General features: G+C 39.3%; 3 protein-coding genes and 1 non-coding gene across 4 annotated transcripts in view; all 4 read left to right on the top strand.

The window, feature by feature from the left end:
- The window catches only part of LOC137982575 (coiled-coil domain-containing protein 39-like), a 19071-nt gene extending 17936 nt beyond the window's left edge, over positions 1–1135 (top strand). Inside the window, exons 23-25 of the mRNA XM_068829693.1 lie at positions 1–147; positions 461–567; positions 796–1135. The exon at positions 1–147 is cut by the window's left edge and continues 456 nt beyond it. Coding sequence (XP_068685794.1) covers positions 1–147; positions 461–567; positions 796–920 — 379 coding nt within the window. The 3' untranslated portion in view covers positions 921–1135. The remainder of the gene's footprint in view (positions 148–460; positions 568–795) is intronic.
- Positions 1136–5153: 4018 nt separating this feature from the next.
- Positions 5154–8647, top strand: LOC137982464 (cytochrome b-c1 complex subunit 6, mitochondrial-like). The gene is made up of 3 exons (XM_068829555.1): positions 5154–5287; positions 5696–5953; positions 7973–8647. Exons 1-3 carry the CDS (start codon positions 5234–5236, stop codon positions 8003–8005), a joined length of 345 nt encoding a protein of 114 aa, XP_068685656.1. The 5' UTR covers positions 5154–5233; the 3' UTR covers positions 8006–8647.
- A 321-nt stretch (positions 8648–8968) lies between these two features.
- Positions 8969–20000, top strand: part of LOC137982228 (DNA-directed RNA polymerase II subunit RPB1-like) — a 20468-nt gene continuing 9436 nt past the window's right edge. Inside the window, exons 1-11 of the mRNA XM_068829300.1 lie at positions 8969–9287; positions 9472–9744; positions 11197–11361; positions 11587–11868; positions 12425–12586; positions 13096–13316; positions 13822–14079; positions 15684–15894; positions 17672–17881; positions 18404–18652; positions 19490–19708. Coding sequence (XP_068685401.1) covers positions 9207–9287; positions 9472–9744; positions 11197–11361; positions 11587–11868; positions 12425–12586; positions 13096–13316; positions 13822–14079; positions 15684–15894; positions 17672–17881; positions 18404–18652; positions 19490–19708 — 2331 coding nt within the window. The 5' untranslated portion in view covers positions 8969–9206. The remainder of the gene's footprint in view (positions 9288–9471; positions 9745–11196; positions 11362–11586; positions 11869–12424; positions 12587–13095; positions 13317–13821; positions 14080–15683; positions 15895–17671; positions 17882–18403; positions 18653–19489; positions 19709–20000) is intronic.
- LOC137984142 (small nucleolar RNA SNORA53) lies at positions 16642–16910 on the top strand. Its single transcript, XR_011119088.1, has one exon. It is a non-coding gene; the product is annotated as a small nucleolar RNA SNORA53 (small nucleolar RNA).

Raw genomic sequence — 20000 nt, 5'->3', positions numbered from 1 at the left:
GCTGCACAATTACCCGGATCTTGGACCCAGTGTTCAGCTTTATTTCAGCCAGGCCGGCCTTCCAATGCCTCCTTCCCCAGGACCAGGGTCCTCCCGGCCAGTGTCATCTCGCAGCTCCAGGAGTTCGGGATCACTATCATCAGCGAGGTGAAAAGACGCGCAGAAATGATTTATGCTCGTACAGCTCACTGAGCAAAAAGAAGACCCTTTTCTCCCCTTAACCAGTCCAATCCCTAGAATAAGTTGTCCAATAATCCACGGTTAAGTGCTCAATCACCCCTTGCAAGTCAGACTATATGTTCCATGGCTGGTACAACTTGTACCGAGGATTGCTTCAAAGTGGCTCTTTTAAAAGCTCATTTGAGTCGTATTTACGATTGCCCAGCCGGGTAGTTTAGTCGTATCGGGATTTATCTTTGTTCAATTGAAGTTACTTATTAAATGCTTACTCACCCTACAGATCTGATATATCCACCAGTAGCCGACGAGGTGTTGGTACAGTAGATATTGGAGCTTTGGCTCTGACAGGATCAGCGAGTCCAACTGGAGCGGGAAGTCCCAAACAAGGTTTTTGTAACTTTATTTTATTTTTGTCGGTTTTCTCATTCTCTTGCACGGTTTAGGAATATTCTCTTGGCACCACACTGCATAGCGAAAGGACAAGTAGACTGGTTAAAAATCTAGAAATACGCAAAATTAAAGCCGCAAAAGAATGTTGAACAAGGTTTGGTTAACGTTGCAACATTAAAAATTAAAAATCTCTCAAATTGAGTATTTTTTTCATTTACTTTCCAGTTGTCTCATCTTCAAGTAGTGCACGTGGGAAGAAACAACGTTCTAGGCCAGGATCCGCGGCTGAATCCAGGGCCTCTTCGCGAACCAGCAGCGCCGTTAGTCGTCGAAGTACAGAGCAACGTTAACTCGTTTAATTAACAGAATTCCCAACGCTTTTCTAATGTCAAAACTGTGGTCATTCCTGATACATTCTGTTTTGTAAGAAGAATCTGCAAATAGCCGCTTATCATTTGCAACTTTATGAAAGCTGCCACTATGGTGAAAGTGTTTATTTTTGACTGAACGATATCAAATCATTGATATGCATGGGTAATAAAGTCGAACTGTAAATTTTCCCATTGGAGTGAGTGTGTATCTTGTTTGATAGGAACAAGACCGAGTCTTTGAACAAATGCTTGGCGCTTGATGTGCAATAACGCAACTGAAAGCAGCAAAACCAGGGAGCCATATAGTATTTGCTCTTTTTAAACTTTAAAGTTCCCCTGTGATAAAAAAATCACTTCCTTCAGATTTTGAAAGTGTGTTTGCTTAACACCTGTCTGGCAAAATTTTGAGCTTTGATTTCTACCCAAAGGCCATTTGCTTTGAGTGTAAGTTTTGGATTTCACGGTCCACCATTACTCACGTTCAAAACTGACCGATTGGACCTGACAGGGTTGGATCCAGGGAAAAGTGTCATCAAAGGTTCACCAGCTGAAATTTTCAGCTAAATACGCAAAACGTCCAAAACTCCCATGCTGCATATTAATTCTGCGATGTACACACTCGTAGCATTCTTAAACTAGATGCTTCTGTGAAGCATACACTGGCTTGCCTGTGATACGTGCTACAGAAAATCAGAAGGCACTGAATTGTGTGGTATTGAAATACAGCATTCCAGTCTCTGAAGAATAACAAATAAAAGAGAAGCGAGAAATATTGGCTTCTGGGCTGACATGTTGATAATTTTCAAGTTCCCTCACAACTTCTTTTCACCACAAGTGTGCCCTAAGAGCATCCGAAGACTTTGTAATACTAAACTTCACCGAAGTCAAGCCCTGTTTCGCGGGGTTAGTGTTGGGATGGGAGACCAAAACAATAAACCCCTCATAAAAAACAGAAATATCTGACCGAAAATACTATTAACGCTAACAAATGCGAACTCAGCAAGGTACAGATTCTGGTAGCTTGCTTTATGCAAAACAAATATTGATGAAAAAGCAAATAAATATTGATACACAGTTTTCAGAAAGAGCAGAAGGAAGTTCCCCGGACGGTCGATCGAGAATAAAATATTTACGACATGAAAACAACATTAATTTTGAACCGTGAATATAGAATATAAAAAGTTACGATCAGTGACAAACATTTTGGGAGATTTTTGCTACGTTCAAGTAAATTGCAAAATCGAAAGTGACATGGCCGGAATTCAGCGGGCGCCGTGATTAAGTTACCGCGGCATGGAGCAGGGTTTGGAACGTTACCAACCATATGGGGGGTGTAATATGGTTGGTAACGTTCCAGCCTTATATGGCGGCATGTTTACTCGCCAAACAGTGAAGCATCTGTGTCAAATGATGGCAAGATACCGGGTTTTTGTAAGTTTCTTTTTCTGTCAAGTGTTATAAAGTTTGACAATGAAATGAGCGAAGTCAAAACAAAGATCACAATCGCTCAACTCTTGTTTATGCAAAGTCAAAATTTACTCTCCAAGACGCGTACGACGTTATTTATCACCAGGTAATTCCATCATTTTGGAAATAGCAGCTACTTTATTATTCATCTGCGTCACAAGTTTTCACTGATTTTGGGCCTCATTTTGTTGAAACTCAAGCACGCTTCCAACAGGCCTGTGAACCCTTCCTTCTTACAGAGCAATACTAAAATTTGAACCTTAAGCTCGAAAATTCAATACACAACATGATATCATAATTCACAAAGGCAGAAAATACCACAGAATTTTCCAGCGAAAATTTTATTGAAACAAACAACATATTTGCTCTTAGAGGTGAAAACCTCTTCCTATTTCATTGCGTGCGTGAAGACAAGAAACTCAATTGTGTCAAATTACCATGTACTTCAGGTAAATGCTGCTCACTTTGATTTCGTCTCGACGGGCGATAGATTGTTGTCGAAGTCCAGTACTCGTCGCTTTTGAGATTCATGCCTAGTTTATCCAACTGACTTTCCATTATTGAGCTCCATAAGGGTATATTTTGTTTAAGGATCCACTAAAACGCCATTCGCGTTGCATGACTTTCGACGCCATTGCAGGCTAAGTTGATGATTCTACTGTGTCCACCAGAGAAATCTACGCATTTCCACTACCCTCTCGATCCTAAGAAAATGCACAAAGGCACCACTCACCCGGGGAGTAACAGGCAAGACTTTTACCGACACGGAAAAATATACTAAAACGGAAATCTACCTATTTTCCGACTGGGTTCCCATAGGGCAACCCAGTAACAAGTGAGCCTTTGACGTCATTTTCTCCTCGATCCAGCTCCCTCAAGATCTTTAAGTTAGTAATGGCGGACCATTGAATAGGAAAATTCCAGTGAAAATGAACAGGTGTCTTTTTTAAATCAAAGCTTAAAACTTTGGTCGCTTAGTGTTTCGTTAACACGATCAAAAGAAAAATAAGAATTAGTTTTTTGGTCCCAGGGGCACTTTGAGATTAAATGTTTAATTTTTGGAGTAGTTTTTATCTATTATAAGCGGTCTTCCCACATAACATTTCCAACATCATGAACGTTATAAAGTACACTGAAAGTACAGTGTCAATCAATTAAAACCCTTTAACTCCCAGTGCCTAGTGGCCACTTCTGGATTTACTCTGTCTGAAGCCGGACAATTTTACTTGTCAATGGGGGTCACCTCGGGCCTTATAGGCCCTCCTGCCGAGGATAATGAGCGCTGTATAATAAAATTTCCAGACCCCAACAATTTGGAAGCACAAAACAGGCTTTAGGGTACAAGCTTATAACGTAAAAATGGGAGGGGGGAGGTCACAATGCGACTTTTAAACTTAAGCTGGTTGATTTTTAATGCGATTTGGCTGCCTTTTTTCCACCATGAATGAAGCCATTTTGCACCTCTTTTTTATGGTAGGTTGAGATAGTTGCAATGACGGAAAGCACGTGAAGAACATCTTTCTTTTCCTTGATTTTGCCGAATTGAGTCAATTGACCGGGTTTGGTTTTTTTGACATGTGGCTTACCAAAGAAGAACAAAGTTAAAAAAATACGGAGATGAGAAATTTGGGCGATTTTTGCCATACATTGCGAAATACTGGAATGCGAACAACCCGTACGTAATGAAGCAAGCTTGTGTACACTCGCTTTACCCTGCGTGGCCGGCGTAATCGTGGAAGGGGAAGGGGGGCGAGGGGGATTGCCCTCTCCCCAATCCTCCCCGCTCCCCTTCCCCTTCCCCGATAACTTCGCCACTTCACACGATCGTTTATTTGTGTGTTGAATAAAACTGATTCTTTTATTAGCCAATATCAAAAATGCCATAATACTCTTTGTTTGTCCCTCACAAAGTTTGCATGAGCATTGTTTTTATCATAGGCAGCCCAAGCTCGCGTCACTACAGACAGCCGTTGAGAATTTAAACGCGTTGTAAGACTTTGTATGGGAAAATACAGTCGATTATAAAGCCTAAAAAATGCTCAATTTAACGTTCCTTCAATAAAATGAGTCAAAATGACTCACCTCTGCTGTATTCTTGTGCCTTTTGGAGTTCATTTCACAGTTTCGCGAAGTCCGTGTTTTCAATGTTCTAAGACGAAGTCAAGGCTGCATACTAAGATTTCGACCGTTGTCAGCTCAGAGGCGGTTTGCAACTCGAAAATCCATCCCAGCCAAGACTTTTTCACGCAAACCTAAAGCCACATCATTTGCGAAACTCCATGAATGTTTCGTAGTCAAAAATACCCACGCACTTGGCTGAAAATGAGCATTTTCTGCTTCGATTTCCACGATAGCTGATGAATTTAACTGCTTATGATCGCCGCACGAGACACGGAGCTTGGGTCCGAGGTCAAATTAACTCCACCCGATGAGGTACAGTCATTACAACACTTACCCCATCCCCACAGCGGCTTCTCGTAACCATGGAGCTGTTACGAGAAGCCGCTGTGGGGAGGCTTTAGGCTTTATAATCGACTGTATTTTCCCATACAAAGTCTTATAGCGCGTTTAAATTCTCAACGGCTGTCTGTAGTGGCGCGAGCTTGGGCTGTCTATGGTTTTTATTTTCTCTTGTGGGACTTATAATGTGTTTCGCTGGCATCGTTCCACGCGTTGGTTTGATCTTGGGAAATTGTTCTGCACGAATTTCGTGCCCACTGTGACTATCTACCCATGATCCTTTGTTTTTTGCATGGCGGTTCGGAGGTCTAGTACCAATAAGTCTCGGAGAGAAAGCTTGTGACTAAGCGAATGTTAATTTTAGCATGGGTTTAGGGGAAGAAAAAACCCTTATGGGCGAGGAGATCGTCGTTGAAAAGGTAACAAATATATTTGTCATCAGTTCATTTAGTAGGAGACCCAAAGAGTTGGTTAGACGATGGCCTTCTAATCCATTAGTGAACAACCGGCGCCTAGCTATATTTGTAACAGGGAACCAAAATGCATTTGGTCGATTCAGCTACCATCGTGCCATATTCATGAAAAAGGCCGATAATCTCCGTCAAAAGGCTACCTTTTAAACGTCATTCCTTTTACATTTTTGTGGCCATGTTAGAATTCGTCTATCTCGCATCTTAACTTTTTAGAATCAATACTGTGACCAAATATAAAAATAACTATTACTTTGTCTTTTTTTTTTACCTCCAGAGTTATGTTATTTACTGGTGTAGAAAATATTTTGTTTCATGTTTTTTTTTTTTTGCTTTGTTTTTTAATTATTATGCAAGGCCAACGATTCCGACCCTGAAGATGAGGGTGAAGAGGAGACCTCTGATAATGATGGTGATGAAGAGGAAGAGGATGAGGAAGAAGAGGAATTGGTTGACCCAGCAGAGAGCATGCGTGAATCATGTGCTGAGAAAGGGGAATGTGCAAAATTGTTTCAGGAGTTGGAAATATGTAACCAGCGAGTTGCCAGCAAGAGCAAGACAGAAGAGACGTGTGTCCAGGAGTTGTTTGATTTCCTAGAGTGTCGTGATAAGTGTGTAAGTTCACTGGAGTGTGAGGGTTGGTGCAGGGATCCATACAATTTATCTTTCAAACAATAGCCTTCTAGCCACCCATAACTGAATATGCATCCCAGTATGAGGTAATAATCACACACAGTGCAAGGGGTTTGCACCAAGCTTATCTTTGAATTTAAATCAAACTCTTATGACTTTGAAAATGTACTCAAGATATAGAAAGGTACTAAGATGGGAGTAATCCTCACAACATTAACCTAACAAAAGATTTATGGTTGTATGCCCAAGGTAGTAAACAAACCACAGCACTAAATGCTTTTTAATGATAGTTCAAATGATAGTTCATAGATCTGAAAGGATTGGCACAAATCAGCCTTAACTTTAGGGTAAAGGGGAGATTGATACACAGAACAAATATCTTATCAGACAATGTCACCTTTGCGTTTGACTACACATCTTGCTTTGTAACCTGGCACGTTGTTTTTGTTATCAGTTTTCTGCCAATGTTATGTCTATTTTTCGTCACCAATTAGGCTTATTGTTTTAAAGTTTTCTGATCTTCCTCAGTGGTTCTTCTACAAAAGCCACGTTTTTTATGTACAACTATTCCCCAGGTAGGAAGGTTAGAAAAACTCTAAAAGGGTTGAGTTTACTTGCTCAATTCCAAAACTTGCCAGATCAGCTCAAAAAGTGGGTAGACAGGAAAGAATAAGTGTGTAACACTCCCAGCTACATGGTGCACCGTTTGTTTCAAAATCATTTATTAATGTGATTTTATATCTTGTAACAACACATGTACTATGTTTAGCCCTGGTATTAGTTTTTTATGATGCAATAATTATTATTGTTATTGCCTACCCTGACCTTGATATCAATTTCCACGGTGATTAAACATTCTCTATCTCAACATCAATTTTCCACTATGATGAAACATTTTCACATTTGTACCTCGATATCAACTCACTTCTACGATCTAACATTTTCTGCCTTGATATTAATTCACAGCAACGTTAAAACATTCTCTACCTTGATATCGAATTCAATGCCGTAATGAAATGTATTCTAACTCAAAATCAATCCACTGCCGTGTTGAAACATTTTCTACCTCAATATCAATCGACTGCCATGATGAAACATGGTACTGAATTGATATTAAGGAAGAAGATGCTGAGTTAGAAAATATTTCATCGCCATTGTAAATTGATATCGAGGTACAACATTTTACATCACAGCAGTGACTTGAAATCAAGACAGAAAATGTTTATTGCAGCAGTGATTGACACCAAGGAAGAAAATGTTTCATCACGGTGGAAAATTGATATTGAGGTAGAAAATGTTCCATTGCGGTAAAAGTAGACATCAAGGTCAGCTTAGACATTGTAACAATAATAATATTATCACGTTTAACAACTAATACTAAGGCTAAAATAAGTACATGTGTTGTTACAAGATATGAAATCGATTTAATAAATAAATTTGAAACAAACAGCACGTCATATAGTTTAGTTTGTCTTGTATACTTGACTTTTGATTTAACCCATTCACACCTGAAGCTCCCCCAATCGGTGAGTAAAATTGTCAGGTGTTAGCCAGGTTAAGTGTCACTTTCAGGTGGGGAGGGGTTAACGAAGGGTTTAAAGAACATCTGGTGAATTTCAACTATTCCCACTTCCCCCCTCGCTCTCCTCCTTTCAATGTTGACTACTTAAGTTTTCAGCATTTTTTTGTCTTGCTAGTAACATTGATAAGGGGAAGAGACTCGAAGAGAAATTTCATATCTCTGCGCGGCCATGTAATATCCTCTATATCTCCCACACTGCAGCCCCCCTCCCCCCTTATCAATGTTGCTAGCAAGACCTAAAAAATGCTGAAAACTCAAACAGTCAACATTGAAAGGAGGAGAGCGAGGGGCGAAGTGGGAATAGTTGAAATTCTAGATACCGCGGGTATTGCAAGTTAGAAAAGGTGTTTTTTCTTCACATGTGAAGATATCATGTTTATGCGCGATAGCTCACTTCAGTATTCTCTTTCTTCTTGCAGGTTTCACATAGTTTGTTTTCAAAGTTGAAATGAGGGGCATTTTACTGATCACCATCTGGACACTTGAAAATGGCCACCAATCTGTTAATAATGTTCTAAACTTGTTATTTAACATTGAATGTACTTGTTTTGGGAGCAATTTTGCTTGTGTTTCTGTTTTGAAATATTTGTGAAATGCAATTCATTTAAATGCAAGGAAACTCTGAGTACTGTCTGGACAGTAATGTACTTCTGAATAAAGTATTTTTATTGAAATCTTTTAAAGTATCCCTCTTTGTTTTTTATCTTGCGTATTTACGTTCTCAAAATCATCAAATTTTAGCAAAGGCTCTGAAACCTCCACATCATCTTTAATGAAAGAATGAAAATATAATTTTAATTAAAATGACAATAACATTTCTCACAGACAGAAAAAGTGTGCAATAAAAGTATAAGACATCAAGATCAATTATAGGGGAAATCTCTAAGGTGTAAAGTATGTTTACACCTCTTTAGAAGCCTGAGCAAAAATATAGAAGACAGAGTCTCTTCATAGCATATCAGGTGTCTGTTTCACAACAAATGCTTCAAAAACGTTCATTCATATATCAAATTGAAAGATAAACAACCAAATTTCATTTAATTTGGAAAATGTAAATAATAGGGCACTGATTAAAGACGTACCTGGTAATAATTGACTAGACAGGTTGTCATGTTACTTAAAATAGCATATTCTTTGTTACTGTTTCCTCCTAAAGTCTCGGGTCTTTTCCGATTCAATAGGTCTATGTAGTGAAAGGAAGCGAATTTGCTAAGAACATCAATTTCCGGTTTATTTATACCCCCTCCCGGAGGAAAATAGCCTGCGAGCAGGCTCTCTCCCAGTCCCTCAGAGGGCCTGCTTGCAGGCTTGGAGGAAAACAAGCACATCACGTGTCAATCCCTGCCCCTGAAAAATGCGGTTGCCCCCGCACATGTGGATTTGCTATATAAACTGGCGAGAACTGCGTGCGAAGCGAAGCGCTTTTTGGTTTGCTGCGCTTAGCGAAGAACAAAAGCGAACCTTCTTTGCGCTCTCTGTTTTGATAATAGGAGCAGAGTGAGTGTGGAAACACGTCAAAACAAATTAAGAGAACAGCGCTGTGAGGTGAAAGCTCGGTTCATGGTGTAAGTTGTCCGAGAAGACAGTGCTATCTTCTAAAAACCTGAGCGATTTTGTCGATTACCTCATCGGCCATATTGTTCAAGTAAAATCATGGCTTATGTGTCGGGCTCTCCGGCCCCGCTACGGGACGTAAAATTGGTACAGTTTGGCGTACTTAGCCCAGACGAGCTTGTAAGTATATTTTATAGGTTATTTTTGAGACAAAATCAACCAGATTATTCAGTTTCCTTGTAATTACTGGTTTGGGGCGGAATACGTGCTAGGCTCACGATTTCGCTGTTCGTGAAAACGTTTTGGTTTAGTGACCAGTTCACCTAATTTGCTCATTTCGTAACTTAGTTTTCGTTTTCATTAGAAACAAATGTCTGTAACGACAGAAGGAGGCGTAAAATATTCGGAAACAATGGAAGGTGGTCGACCAAAGTTGGGTGGCCTCATGGATCCAAGACAAGGCACCATCGATCGTTACTCTCGCTGTCAAACTTGTGCTGGGAATATGACGGAGTGTCCTGGTCATTTCGGCCATATTGAGCTGGCAAAACCCGTGTTCCATGTGGGCTTCTACAAGATGATAATTAAATGTTTGAGATGCGTCTGTTTCTACTGTTCAAAGCTTCTTGTTGACGCGGTAAGGAACTTGAGTTGCTTTGCTTGCAAAATGGTTGATACCTCCGAAAAAGGACTGGGTCGAGACGTGCTCCTTCCCACAATGGGGGTAGGGTCGGGTTCAGCTGAGAGATTTTTAAAAAGCCACATGAATGCTTCTAAAACGTTTTGTCTTTGCACTCACCTCCCACCAATTTGGACAGGTTTCTTATCTCCTGGTTGCTGCCATAAGTGGGATGAGTTTTGCTAGTTCTTGACCCAATTCTTGAAGGTTTTCTGCAAGTTTTCAGGTTTCCCTACTTCACCAAAAATCATCATGTAGATTGTTCCACCTTTCCAGGCCATAGGGGAGACTACACTTAAGGTTTGATTGGACATTCCCCATATAGTAATTTTGTTGTAGCCTCCTCCTTTTTTTCCTGAAGTCATTTACTTTTCAGTTCAAGCCAAATTTCTCAGTGAACTGGCTAGTTCGCCGCGATCTTTCTTGTAAAGTGTACAGTCTTGCAGTTGACTAGAGCGGTAAGATATACAGCAGATTAATCTGTGAAACGTTTGCTATCGCCGCTGTTTTGAAGTCCCAGTTTGATGTTGATCTTTTGTGGTGCTGTGACCTTTCATCACCACCCTACTGATGTTTTATTTGTCTCACAAGGAACTGAAGATTTGTTCAGTTTCATGAGGTATTGATAAGATTTTTTGGGGTTTTAACTCGATAGGTCAATGATTTAAACTGGGTAATTTAATTCGGTGGTTTTCATACAGAAAGTAAAATGAAGTCTGCATGTCACATCAAATTTTCGCATCTTCATGTTGAAACAGTGCAACTTGTATTTTCGTTCCTGTATATCGCAAATGATTTTAATTTTTAAGCAAATGCTCGGGCTAATGCTCGTTGATCAACCAAATTCTTGTATACTACTTCCCCACCGACGCAGCACCACAGTTTCTTTAGAAACTACCCCATCATTCCTTAGTTCAAGACTAGTTTGAAACACGTTTGTTGGTTCACTTATCTCTGAGTGTTACTCAACTTGGATCGTTTACATGTACCTTGGATAGATGTAAAGGCCTCAAGAAATCACCCTAACCCTAATCTTTAAGCAAACCTTGGTGAAATTGGGGAAAACATAAAATTCTTGTGGTGGCCTAAATAAGGTGATCAAGCGGTGTTGATCCGGTCTGACTTTTGTACCTGCCCATTCTAAATCCTGCCTCATCTGTTTTACTGCAAAGTTATGCATAATATTCTGCTCAGGAATATAAGCAACCGCTATCATTTTTGCAACCCACAGTCCTATACCTGGCATTTGCAAGGGCTTTTTGGGGAAGCAGGCACTTAGGACATTTTGGGTGGTCATTTGGGGAGGTCTGACTTGGGAACATATTAAGTCGAAGCTTGCAAAACAAGCAAGCAAGCAAGCAAGCAAAAAAACAACAAGAGTAAAGTTAAAACTTTTTTTTTTCTCCTTAGAACAATCCTAAAGTGAAAGAAATCTTGTCAAAATCCCAAAACCAGCCACAGAGACGTCTGCAGCACATTTACGATTTGTGCAAGGGGAAAAAGATTTGCGAAGGGGGTGACATGGTTGATGAGAATCAAGCAGGTCATGACATTGATGAAACAGAGAGGAAAGTGGTGAGTTATGTTTTTTAAGTTACTATTGTCTGTTACTTAAAAATTCCTGGTGTCATTTGTTGTTCTTATCACTTTATTATCATGCTATCTGGAGAATGAGGAAAAGATGCACTATTAGTTTACTAGCTGTTGGCAAGTCATTAGATTTGTGATCTTCAGTTGCTTTTTTCAAATGGCTTGTCAGGGGCTTATTTATTTATTTATTTATTTATCTTTTTGCATCAGAACCATGGTGGTTGTGGCCGAAATCAACCCCAAATACGGAGGACTGGTCTGGACTTGACAGCAGAATGGAAGGAAATTAATGAAGATTCACAGGAAAAGAAGATCCCTCTTACAGCAGAGCGTGTGCATGAAATTTTTAAAAGGATTTCAGATGAGGAATGTGAAATTCTTGGGATGAATCCCAAACATGCTCGCCCTGACTGGATGATTGTGACTGTGTTGCCTGTCCCTCCATTGGCTGTTAGGCCTTCTATTGTTATGAGTGGCTCGGCCCGCAGTCAGGTATGATTAAGTCATGTAATGGATTCTTGATATCCGTTGTGTATTAGTCATTATATAATAACCCAAGTTATTCACGGATTTTGATTGGTTCTTGCCTATAATCTATTAGAGGACAGACGCACGATTGACGTCACCATCAGCTTTTATGCGAATAAAGTTTAATTCTTTATTATATAAAACAAATAGATTCTATGTAGCCGTGGGTCTGTTCAGTAATAGATCACAGAAGACGTCAAAATGTGGTAAGAACATCAGTGACACACTCGGCTATCGCCTCGTGTGTCACTTTTTTGTTCTTACCACATTTTGACGTCATCTGTGATCTATTACTGAAAAGATGCACGGCAACATAGAATCTATTTGTTAAATTTAACCCATTGCCTCCTGAACCTCCTGAGATTACTGACAAAGAGAGCAGGGATAAAGTGTGCCTCTCCCTGGTTTTTAGTGATGACAATTTCAGATCAAGAGACTCAATACTGAACGTGTTGTTTGCATTTTTGTTATTAATTTGATGGCATCACTTTTATTAAGGTCTTTGTTACTTTTTCTTAAGGATGATTTGACTCACAAGCTGGCAGACGTAGTGAAGGCAAATAATAATTTGCGCAGAAATGAGCTCAATGGAGCAGCAGCTCATATCATTGCAGAGGACACAAAAATGCTTCAGTATCATGTTGCAACATTGATAGACAACGAAATTCCTGGCTTGCCAAGGGTTTGTACCATATTTTGAATGTGAAAGTTAGTTTTATCATACTCATTAACAAGCAAAACACTTTTGCTTTTGTTGGGTGTTTGAGACATGAGAATTTGGTGCTATAACATGTCAAGCATCAGTCCTTTGCACTGATGAGGGTATAGAGCGTGAAACTTCAGTTTTAAAGCCTCCAAACAGTGGTCATTTTATGAACTTGGTTGATACTCCCCAATTTTCTTATTTCTGTTGTATGTGTCTCTGAATCACATATTGACTGTGAAAAACAATGGAGGAAGTGGAACAGCTTTAACTTTTTAATCAAAAATGTTATTCCATTCACTATAACACATTCGATTCACCCCAAATGAACTCCATCAGCCTTAATGAAATTTGTGAATGTTGAGAAACTTTAACTTTAGTTGAAGCAACACTTTTCATCATATTCACTCTCAACTTTGCCCAGATTGTTATGTAATGTTAAGAGCAAGGTAAACTTAGCTTACAGGTGTTTTGTTTACTCTCTACAGGCCATGCAAAAATCTGGACGCCCACTTAAATCAGTAAAGCAGAGACTAAAGAGTAAAGAAGGAAGGGTCAGAGGAAATTTGATGGGAAAACGAGTTGACTTCTCCGCACGAGCTGTCATTACACCAGACCCTAACTTGTCCATCGACCAAGTTGGCGTTCCACGAACCATTGCTCAGAATCTGACTTTCCCTGAGATTGTCACTCCATTCAACATTGACAGGTTCACTTTCATACTTTTAAACTTAAATTGCAGTTTATAAATGTGGCTTTCAGTTTTCTTTTTACTTTCATCATACCCGATTATGGCGTTAAATTGTATCATCAAGTGAAAGATAATGAAAAATAAAAGGAGTTGTATACGAATTTCTAATCAGCTTTTAAAAATTAAACCACATGTTTTAAAGGGTGTGTTTTGGACAGTCACACTTGTAATTTCACTCACTGTTGCCCCAAGATGTACATTAAGGACTTTTGTAAGATAAATAAAATTTATTCAAACTGTGAATGCCAGCCATTTTCACAAAACCCATTAGGTGATGCCAAGGCTTACAGAAGTAGATTAAGATGAAAGAGAGAAATAATCCATGCACTTATCAGAAACGATCATCGCACTTACACTGTCTGGAAACAAATTGAATAACACAAAGTTTGCTCAATCAATGTACAGTAGAATTCGTAATGAGTGATAGTGTTAAAAACATAATTTTCTTCTGCATTGTCTAAAGCATGCAAGAACTTGTGCGTCGGGGTAACAACCAGTATCCAGGGGCCAAGTACATCATCAGGGACAATGGAGAGAGAATCGATTTGAGGTTTCATCCCAAACCGAGCGACCTTCATCTGCAGTTTGGATACAGGGTGGAAAGACACATCAGAGATGATGATGTAATTATCTTCAATCGTCAGCCCACTTTGCATAAAATGTCCATGATGGGGCACAGGGTCAAAATCTTGCCTTGGTCAACCTTCAGACTTAATCTCAGGTTTGTTTGTTTGTTTACGCTGAAGCACAGTTTGCTGGAAAGCCTCTTTTATGTTATCAGCTATGCTGACAACTAGTTGCAAAACTATGAATGTGCTCTAAAAGAATTACACAACTTTAGTTGTTTGATCCTTGCACAATACAGGGCTTCTTACAGGGTATGGGAAACAAATTAATATTGTGTGGGATTTGAGGCAAATTGTGCCGGAACGAACTTTAATTGTGCGGTGAATTCTGCGAGATTTTGCAATCTTTTGCTGTAAACAAAATAGGCTTTACTGATGCGCGGTCAAAACGTCATTTGTTTTTTCTTTTTTTAACGTATCTTTTATTCTTAGTTTCCTAAAAAAACCCTTGCTTCTAAGGAATACAATCATTACCTATGCACAACCTTGTTCCCAAGGTCTCTCTCCTCTGCCTCCATTGTCGTTGAGCAAAACGACAAAGGAGTGGGAGAATAGAGACCCTGGGAATGAGGTTGACCTACAGTACCGCTCAAAGGTAAGTTTACAGTCTCGAGTTGAGTTTTGCAACTCATGAGTTGAATCTTTCAAGCTTAGAGTCAAGAAAAATAATGAGCTTGCTTGACTGATCTCTCGAGAAATAAATTCGACAAGCAAAGCGCACTGTGTGTTGTACGTGAGTCGGATATCAAGTGCGAGTAGTTCTGTTGACGAAATATGCACACAGTTCGTGACGTTCCTTTTCTCAAAGGATCAATGAATAATCTATTGCGATCATTTACAAAATGGCTTTCTTCACAATCGACTTAAACATGCTCGCTTGAATTAATACTTAAAACCTGAAGCTTTCTTTACCCCAATAATAGTATCGATCGTCGAATGTAATGCCATGAGCAAGCAATCTCAAATTTACAAGTTTGTGTAATATTTCTACGGTACTTAAATAGTGTGGCGGCCTCATGATTAGAGTGCTCTACTCCGGATCGAGTGGTCCTGGTTTGGGTCCTGGCCGAGGACATTGTGTTGTGTTCTTGGGCAAGACACTTTACTCTCATGGTGCCTCTCTCCACCCAGGTGTATAAATGGGTACCAACGAAAATGCTGGGGGTAACCCTGCGATGGACTAGCATCCCAATCAGGGAGGGGGGGGATAAGTACTCTTAGCCGCTTCATGCTACAGAAACAGGAGATGAGCACCGGCCTGGTGGGCCTTTCTAGGCTTGTAACAGAGACTTTTAGTTAAATAAAGAAGAAAGAGAAGCCTGAGGTTGCCCAGAACTCAATTGAATAGTCCATTTCTGAGTTGCTGCATGCCTCAGTTTCAAAGCGAGTCCTGGTGCAAAACCATTCAAAGGGAAATAAGTTGCGTATTCTTATGCAAATCAAACTCATTTCCCTTACAATAGTTGAGCACCAAGACTCACTTTGAAACTGAGACAAACTGCAACTCGGAAATGGCCTGTTTAATCCTCAGAACCAACATGTGGGTTAAAATGAAAACATGCAAATTTTGGGTGAAGTCAAGAGAGGATTGTAGCACAGCTTTCTTTGGCTACCAGCTCACAAGGTGTAGTTGCGGGCTTCTTGTGCTGCTCCCATCGCATTACTGGTCATATTGGTAAATCATGCTTTGTTTTCTTAGTGTTACTACCCCATATAATGCTGACTTTGATGGTGATGAAATGAACTTGCATGTGCCTCAGTCCTTGGAGGCACGAGCAGAAATAACAGAGATCATGATGGTACCCAGGAACATTGTAACACCACAGTCAAATAAACCAGTCATGGGAATTGTGCAGGACTCGTTGATGGCCGTCAGAAGATTCACAAAGAGAGATGTTTTTCTTGAAAAGGTATTGAATGAAACATGTTTAGTTCTGTATATAACAGGCATTACTAAACCACGAAACAGCGAAACAAAGCACCAAAACACCATGTGTATTCCACCATTCATTGAATACTAACCGACAAAGGTTGGGTTTGAGATTAAATATCATTTTAGAATTAATTAGGCCTAAAGCGTTATTGCTTCTAATTCATTGAGATTAAGATCAGGATTCAGATTAACCCTTTGACGTCCAAACTGGCCTAAACCAGCCAGCCTTAGTATTTTACTCAGTCTAACACCAGACGATTTTGCTCGTCAATGGGGAATCCCTGGGAGTCGATGGGTTAAGACTGAGATTAGGAGCAATAATGTTTTAGGCCTTATTAGGCCTAAAAATCCAACCAATCAAATCAAATCCAACCTTTGTAGGTTAGTATTCAATGTATGAGGGGGTTATACATTGTGTTTTGCTGTTTCGTTGTTTAGTAATGTCTGTATTTAACCATGTAAATGACCATGTAATTGTTGTTAAGACTGCAATTGTTGTTTGATAAATGAGCTAGTACTGGAAAGTTTGTACATTTTTGTCTTCTGTTAAATGTTGAAGGTAAAGAAAAGTAGAAAAAGGGGTGTTAGTTTTTTACAACCAAAAAAAGTGTTCAATTATTACTTTTTCATTTTTGAAAGTACAGATAGTCACCAAAATGAAAAAACCAAAAACTATAACAATAATCAATACATGCGATTTATCTTTAGATTGCATATTATTACAAACACACTTCCTTTGATCCGTTCCTGGAGTGACCTATGGTTTTACCTTATTCTAGTGTTTGCAGTTCAGACTGCAACACTGTTCAAGTGTATTGCAATGTTACTCAACAGCACTAAGCTGCAAATTGGGAATGCTTGAGTCATGAGTGTGTGAGATAAATCTACCTCTCTGTGGTGCCAGTATGCCTTCTGAACATCAGGCTTTGTGCTCCAGGGCACTTAGTAACTGTTCTTGATATCAGGAAGGTGGCATCACAAGGGACAGTTACTGTTGTGATTGTTGCTAATTAGTGTAATTTGCTGTTTTTAGCTCTAAATAAAGCAAAGAATTTCATTTGTGTGCTTTATTGCTTTGGCTAAGACCATCATTGTTACCTTTTGCATTTGTTATTGCTGCTGAGGTTAAAGCTGTTAAAGGAATTTAAAAAAAGCCACAAATATAATCTGGTTTAGATTGTTCGACCAACCAAGTTGTCAAAGATATCATTACAATGGCGAAAAGATTGAATGGCTGAAGTTTCAAGTTTTAGCTTTTTACCTCAAACATTTTTACGTCTCGTTAAAAGAATGCTAATCATCATTGAGTGTGAAAGGACTCTTGTTTTTCATCCTCTGATATCATTCCTGATGAAAATGATGATGATGAGTGTTGGTTTTGGAGGTGAGGGGAAAAACCCCTTGGAGAAGAGCAGAGAACCAACAAACTCGACCCACATATGGCATTAAATTCAGGAATCAATTCCAGGTCACATTAATAGAAGGCGAGTGCTCTCACCACTGGGCTAGCTCTGCTCCCCACTAGCACAATATTGTTGGGTCTTTGTTATTGTAATTTTGTAAGTTTCAATAACAATAGTATTAGTAGTATTTAGTATTCTTCCAACTGGATTAGCACCAAGCCATGTCTGACACTCCTGTCTCTTGTAGTTTCTAACCCTGTATTTTCACTGATACAAGGGAACTTTCTAGGTTTTAGGTTCAGTCAAGAATGGGCCTATTGTTAATCATTTTTGTTGCATTTGCATTTTCAGGATACAATGATGAATCTGATGATGTGGATTACTGACTGGGATGGCAAGATTCCACAGCCAGCAGTTCTCAAACCAAAACCTCTCTGGACAGGAAAACAGATCTTTAGTATGATCATTCCAGGAAATGTAAATATGGTGCGTACACACAGTACCCACCCTGATGATGAAGATAGTGGGCCCTACAAACACATATCACCTGGAGACACAAAGGTATTGGCTCCATTGTTATTTGTTTTTTGAGGTTTGTTTGGGGTTTTTTCTCAAATTTGCTCATCATTCACACCTGCTCTGTGCATTGACTTGTTTTGACAACCTCTTTCCCCAAGTTTTGTTGTTGATGAGTTTGAGTCCGGGCTGTCTCATGAGCATAAAAAAATTGGAACAACGCAGGTATATTTTCTGTTGCATCCGATAGCTTGCTGTGAGACATTCTGTCGATGGTCGTCTGGCCAAAAAATCAAATGTGTTGTGATTCCTTTCCTCGCAACAATGACAAGGCCTACACTGCCACCCCTCCCCAAACACACAGATTTTGGGAGACACGTGACCAGCTCCAACCAGCGTCTGTTCTCAACGACAATGGAGGCCCTGGGAACAAGGGTGTTGTTTTGAAACAAGTGAAAGGATGTTTACAGTATTTGGGCATAGAGCATCAACACTCATCTTAATTAAAATATTTAAAGGAACTCTTGCAAAGGAAATTATTATATACATCTACACTTGATTTGACAGGTTTTGATTGAACATGGCGAGCTGATCTCTGGTATTTTGTGCAAAAAATCTTTGGGAACTTCGTCAGGTAGTTTGGTTCACATTGTTGCAGTTGAACTTGGGCATGAGATTGCCCGTCTATTTTATGGCAACATTCAGACTGTTGTGAACAATTGGACTTTGATCGAAGGACACAGTATTGGTATTGGAGACTGCATTGCAGACAGTGAAACATATGAAGAAATCCAGAGAGTTACAAAGAAAGCCAAGGTGATATTATCATAGACTTTATTGTAGTTATATGGGGAATACCAAACATTAACATAAAAGTAAAATTGTTTTTTTTTTTTTAAATTAGATATCATATTTTTGTAGTTTTACTACCAGTAATAACGTTACTCACCCCTACTTGCAATGCAACTTCACGTTATCCCAGAAATTGCTGTTAAACAATACAAATCAAAGCTTTGTTACAAAGAAATGTCTGTCAAGTGTATGTCATTTAAATTACAAACAACAAAGATAAACTTTCAAAAATGTTAGGCTAAACAGTCATCCCTGCCTCCTTTTGTATTTGCTGTGTTTTTTTTTTCTTCCAAAACTTTCTTCAATGTTTTAAGTAGTTATTTTTACCTTTTGCTTGGTGTGGATGACAGTTAACAGTCACTGAATTTTGATAAAATTTGTGACACAACCCCTTTAAAATAGAACCTTGGGTCATTTTTTTGGGTACACGTCCTGTAGGTAAAGGTTAAGGTACACGTTATTTTAAGGTCGGAATTTCCTTTACTCTCTAGAGAGTACTCTCCCAGGAAGCCGACGGTGCGCTTATCTTACCCCCCTCTTTCCATCAGTGCTCCGTTTTAAGGGTATTTAAAGCTACTTAGGCTGCACTGAAAGGAAAGAAGTCGAAACAAGGATGTGAGATCTGGGGATCGAACTCAGAACCTTATGCACCAAGGCCGCGCACTAACTGACTGTGCCTGTGACCCTTGCTCCTTGCTCCTTTAAATCTAATTTAATATTTTTATGTAATTTTTGTTGCGGATAAAAGTAAATTACTGCAGGAAAAGCAAAATTGTCTTTGCCATACTTGTAATTTTATAGAAAGATGTGATAGATGTGATTGAAAAAGCCCACAATGATGAATTGGAGCCCACACCTGGTAACACCCTACGACAGACATTTGAGAACCAAGTAAACCGCATTCTAAATGACTGTCGAGACAAGACTGGAGGCAGTGCCCAGAAAAGTTTGTCGGAATATAACAACTTCAAAGCTATGGTTGTGTCTGGCTCCAAGGGATCTAAAATCAACATTTCACAGGTAGGAATTGTAAAAATTATTATTTTTTGCAGTGAAAAGGATTTACTCAGACGTCCTCCAAGTGAATCCTTTTTTTTTTTTTTTGCATGTGAAATGTTCTTCATTTCCTTTTTGTCAATAATTTTTAAGGAACATTGCATTCTCATGGGATTGGACCTAGTGATCAAGTTCAATTTTACTCTAGCGTTATCAGGTCTGTCTCGAGTATGCATATCAGGTTTTTCACAGCCTACCTGGTTATTTATCGGATCGTATTGAGCATGTTCAGAGGTGCTCCATGTGGATAATCTTT

This window comes from Montipora foliosa, chromosome 13 (assembly GCF_036669935.1).
Source record: "Montipora foliosa isolate CH-2021 chromosome 13, ASM3666993v2, whole genome shotgun sequence".
In the NCBI taxonomy this organism is placed as follows: Eukaryota; Metazoa; Cnidaria; class Anthozoa; order Scleractinia; family Acroporidae; genus Montipora; species Montipora foliosa.
Note: the sequence above shows the minus strand (reverse complement) of the source record. Positions and strands in the feature narration are given on the sequence as shown.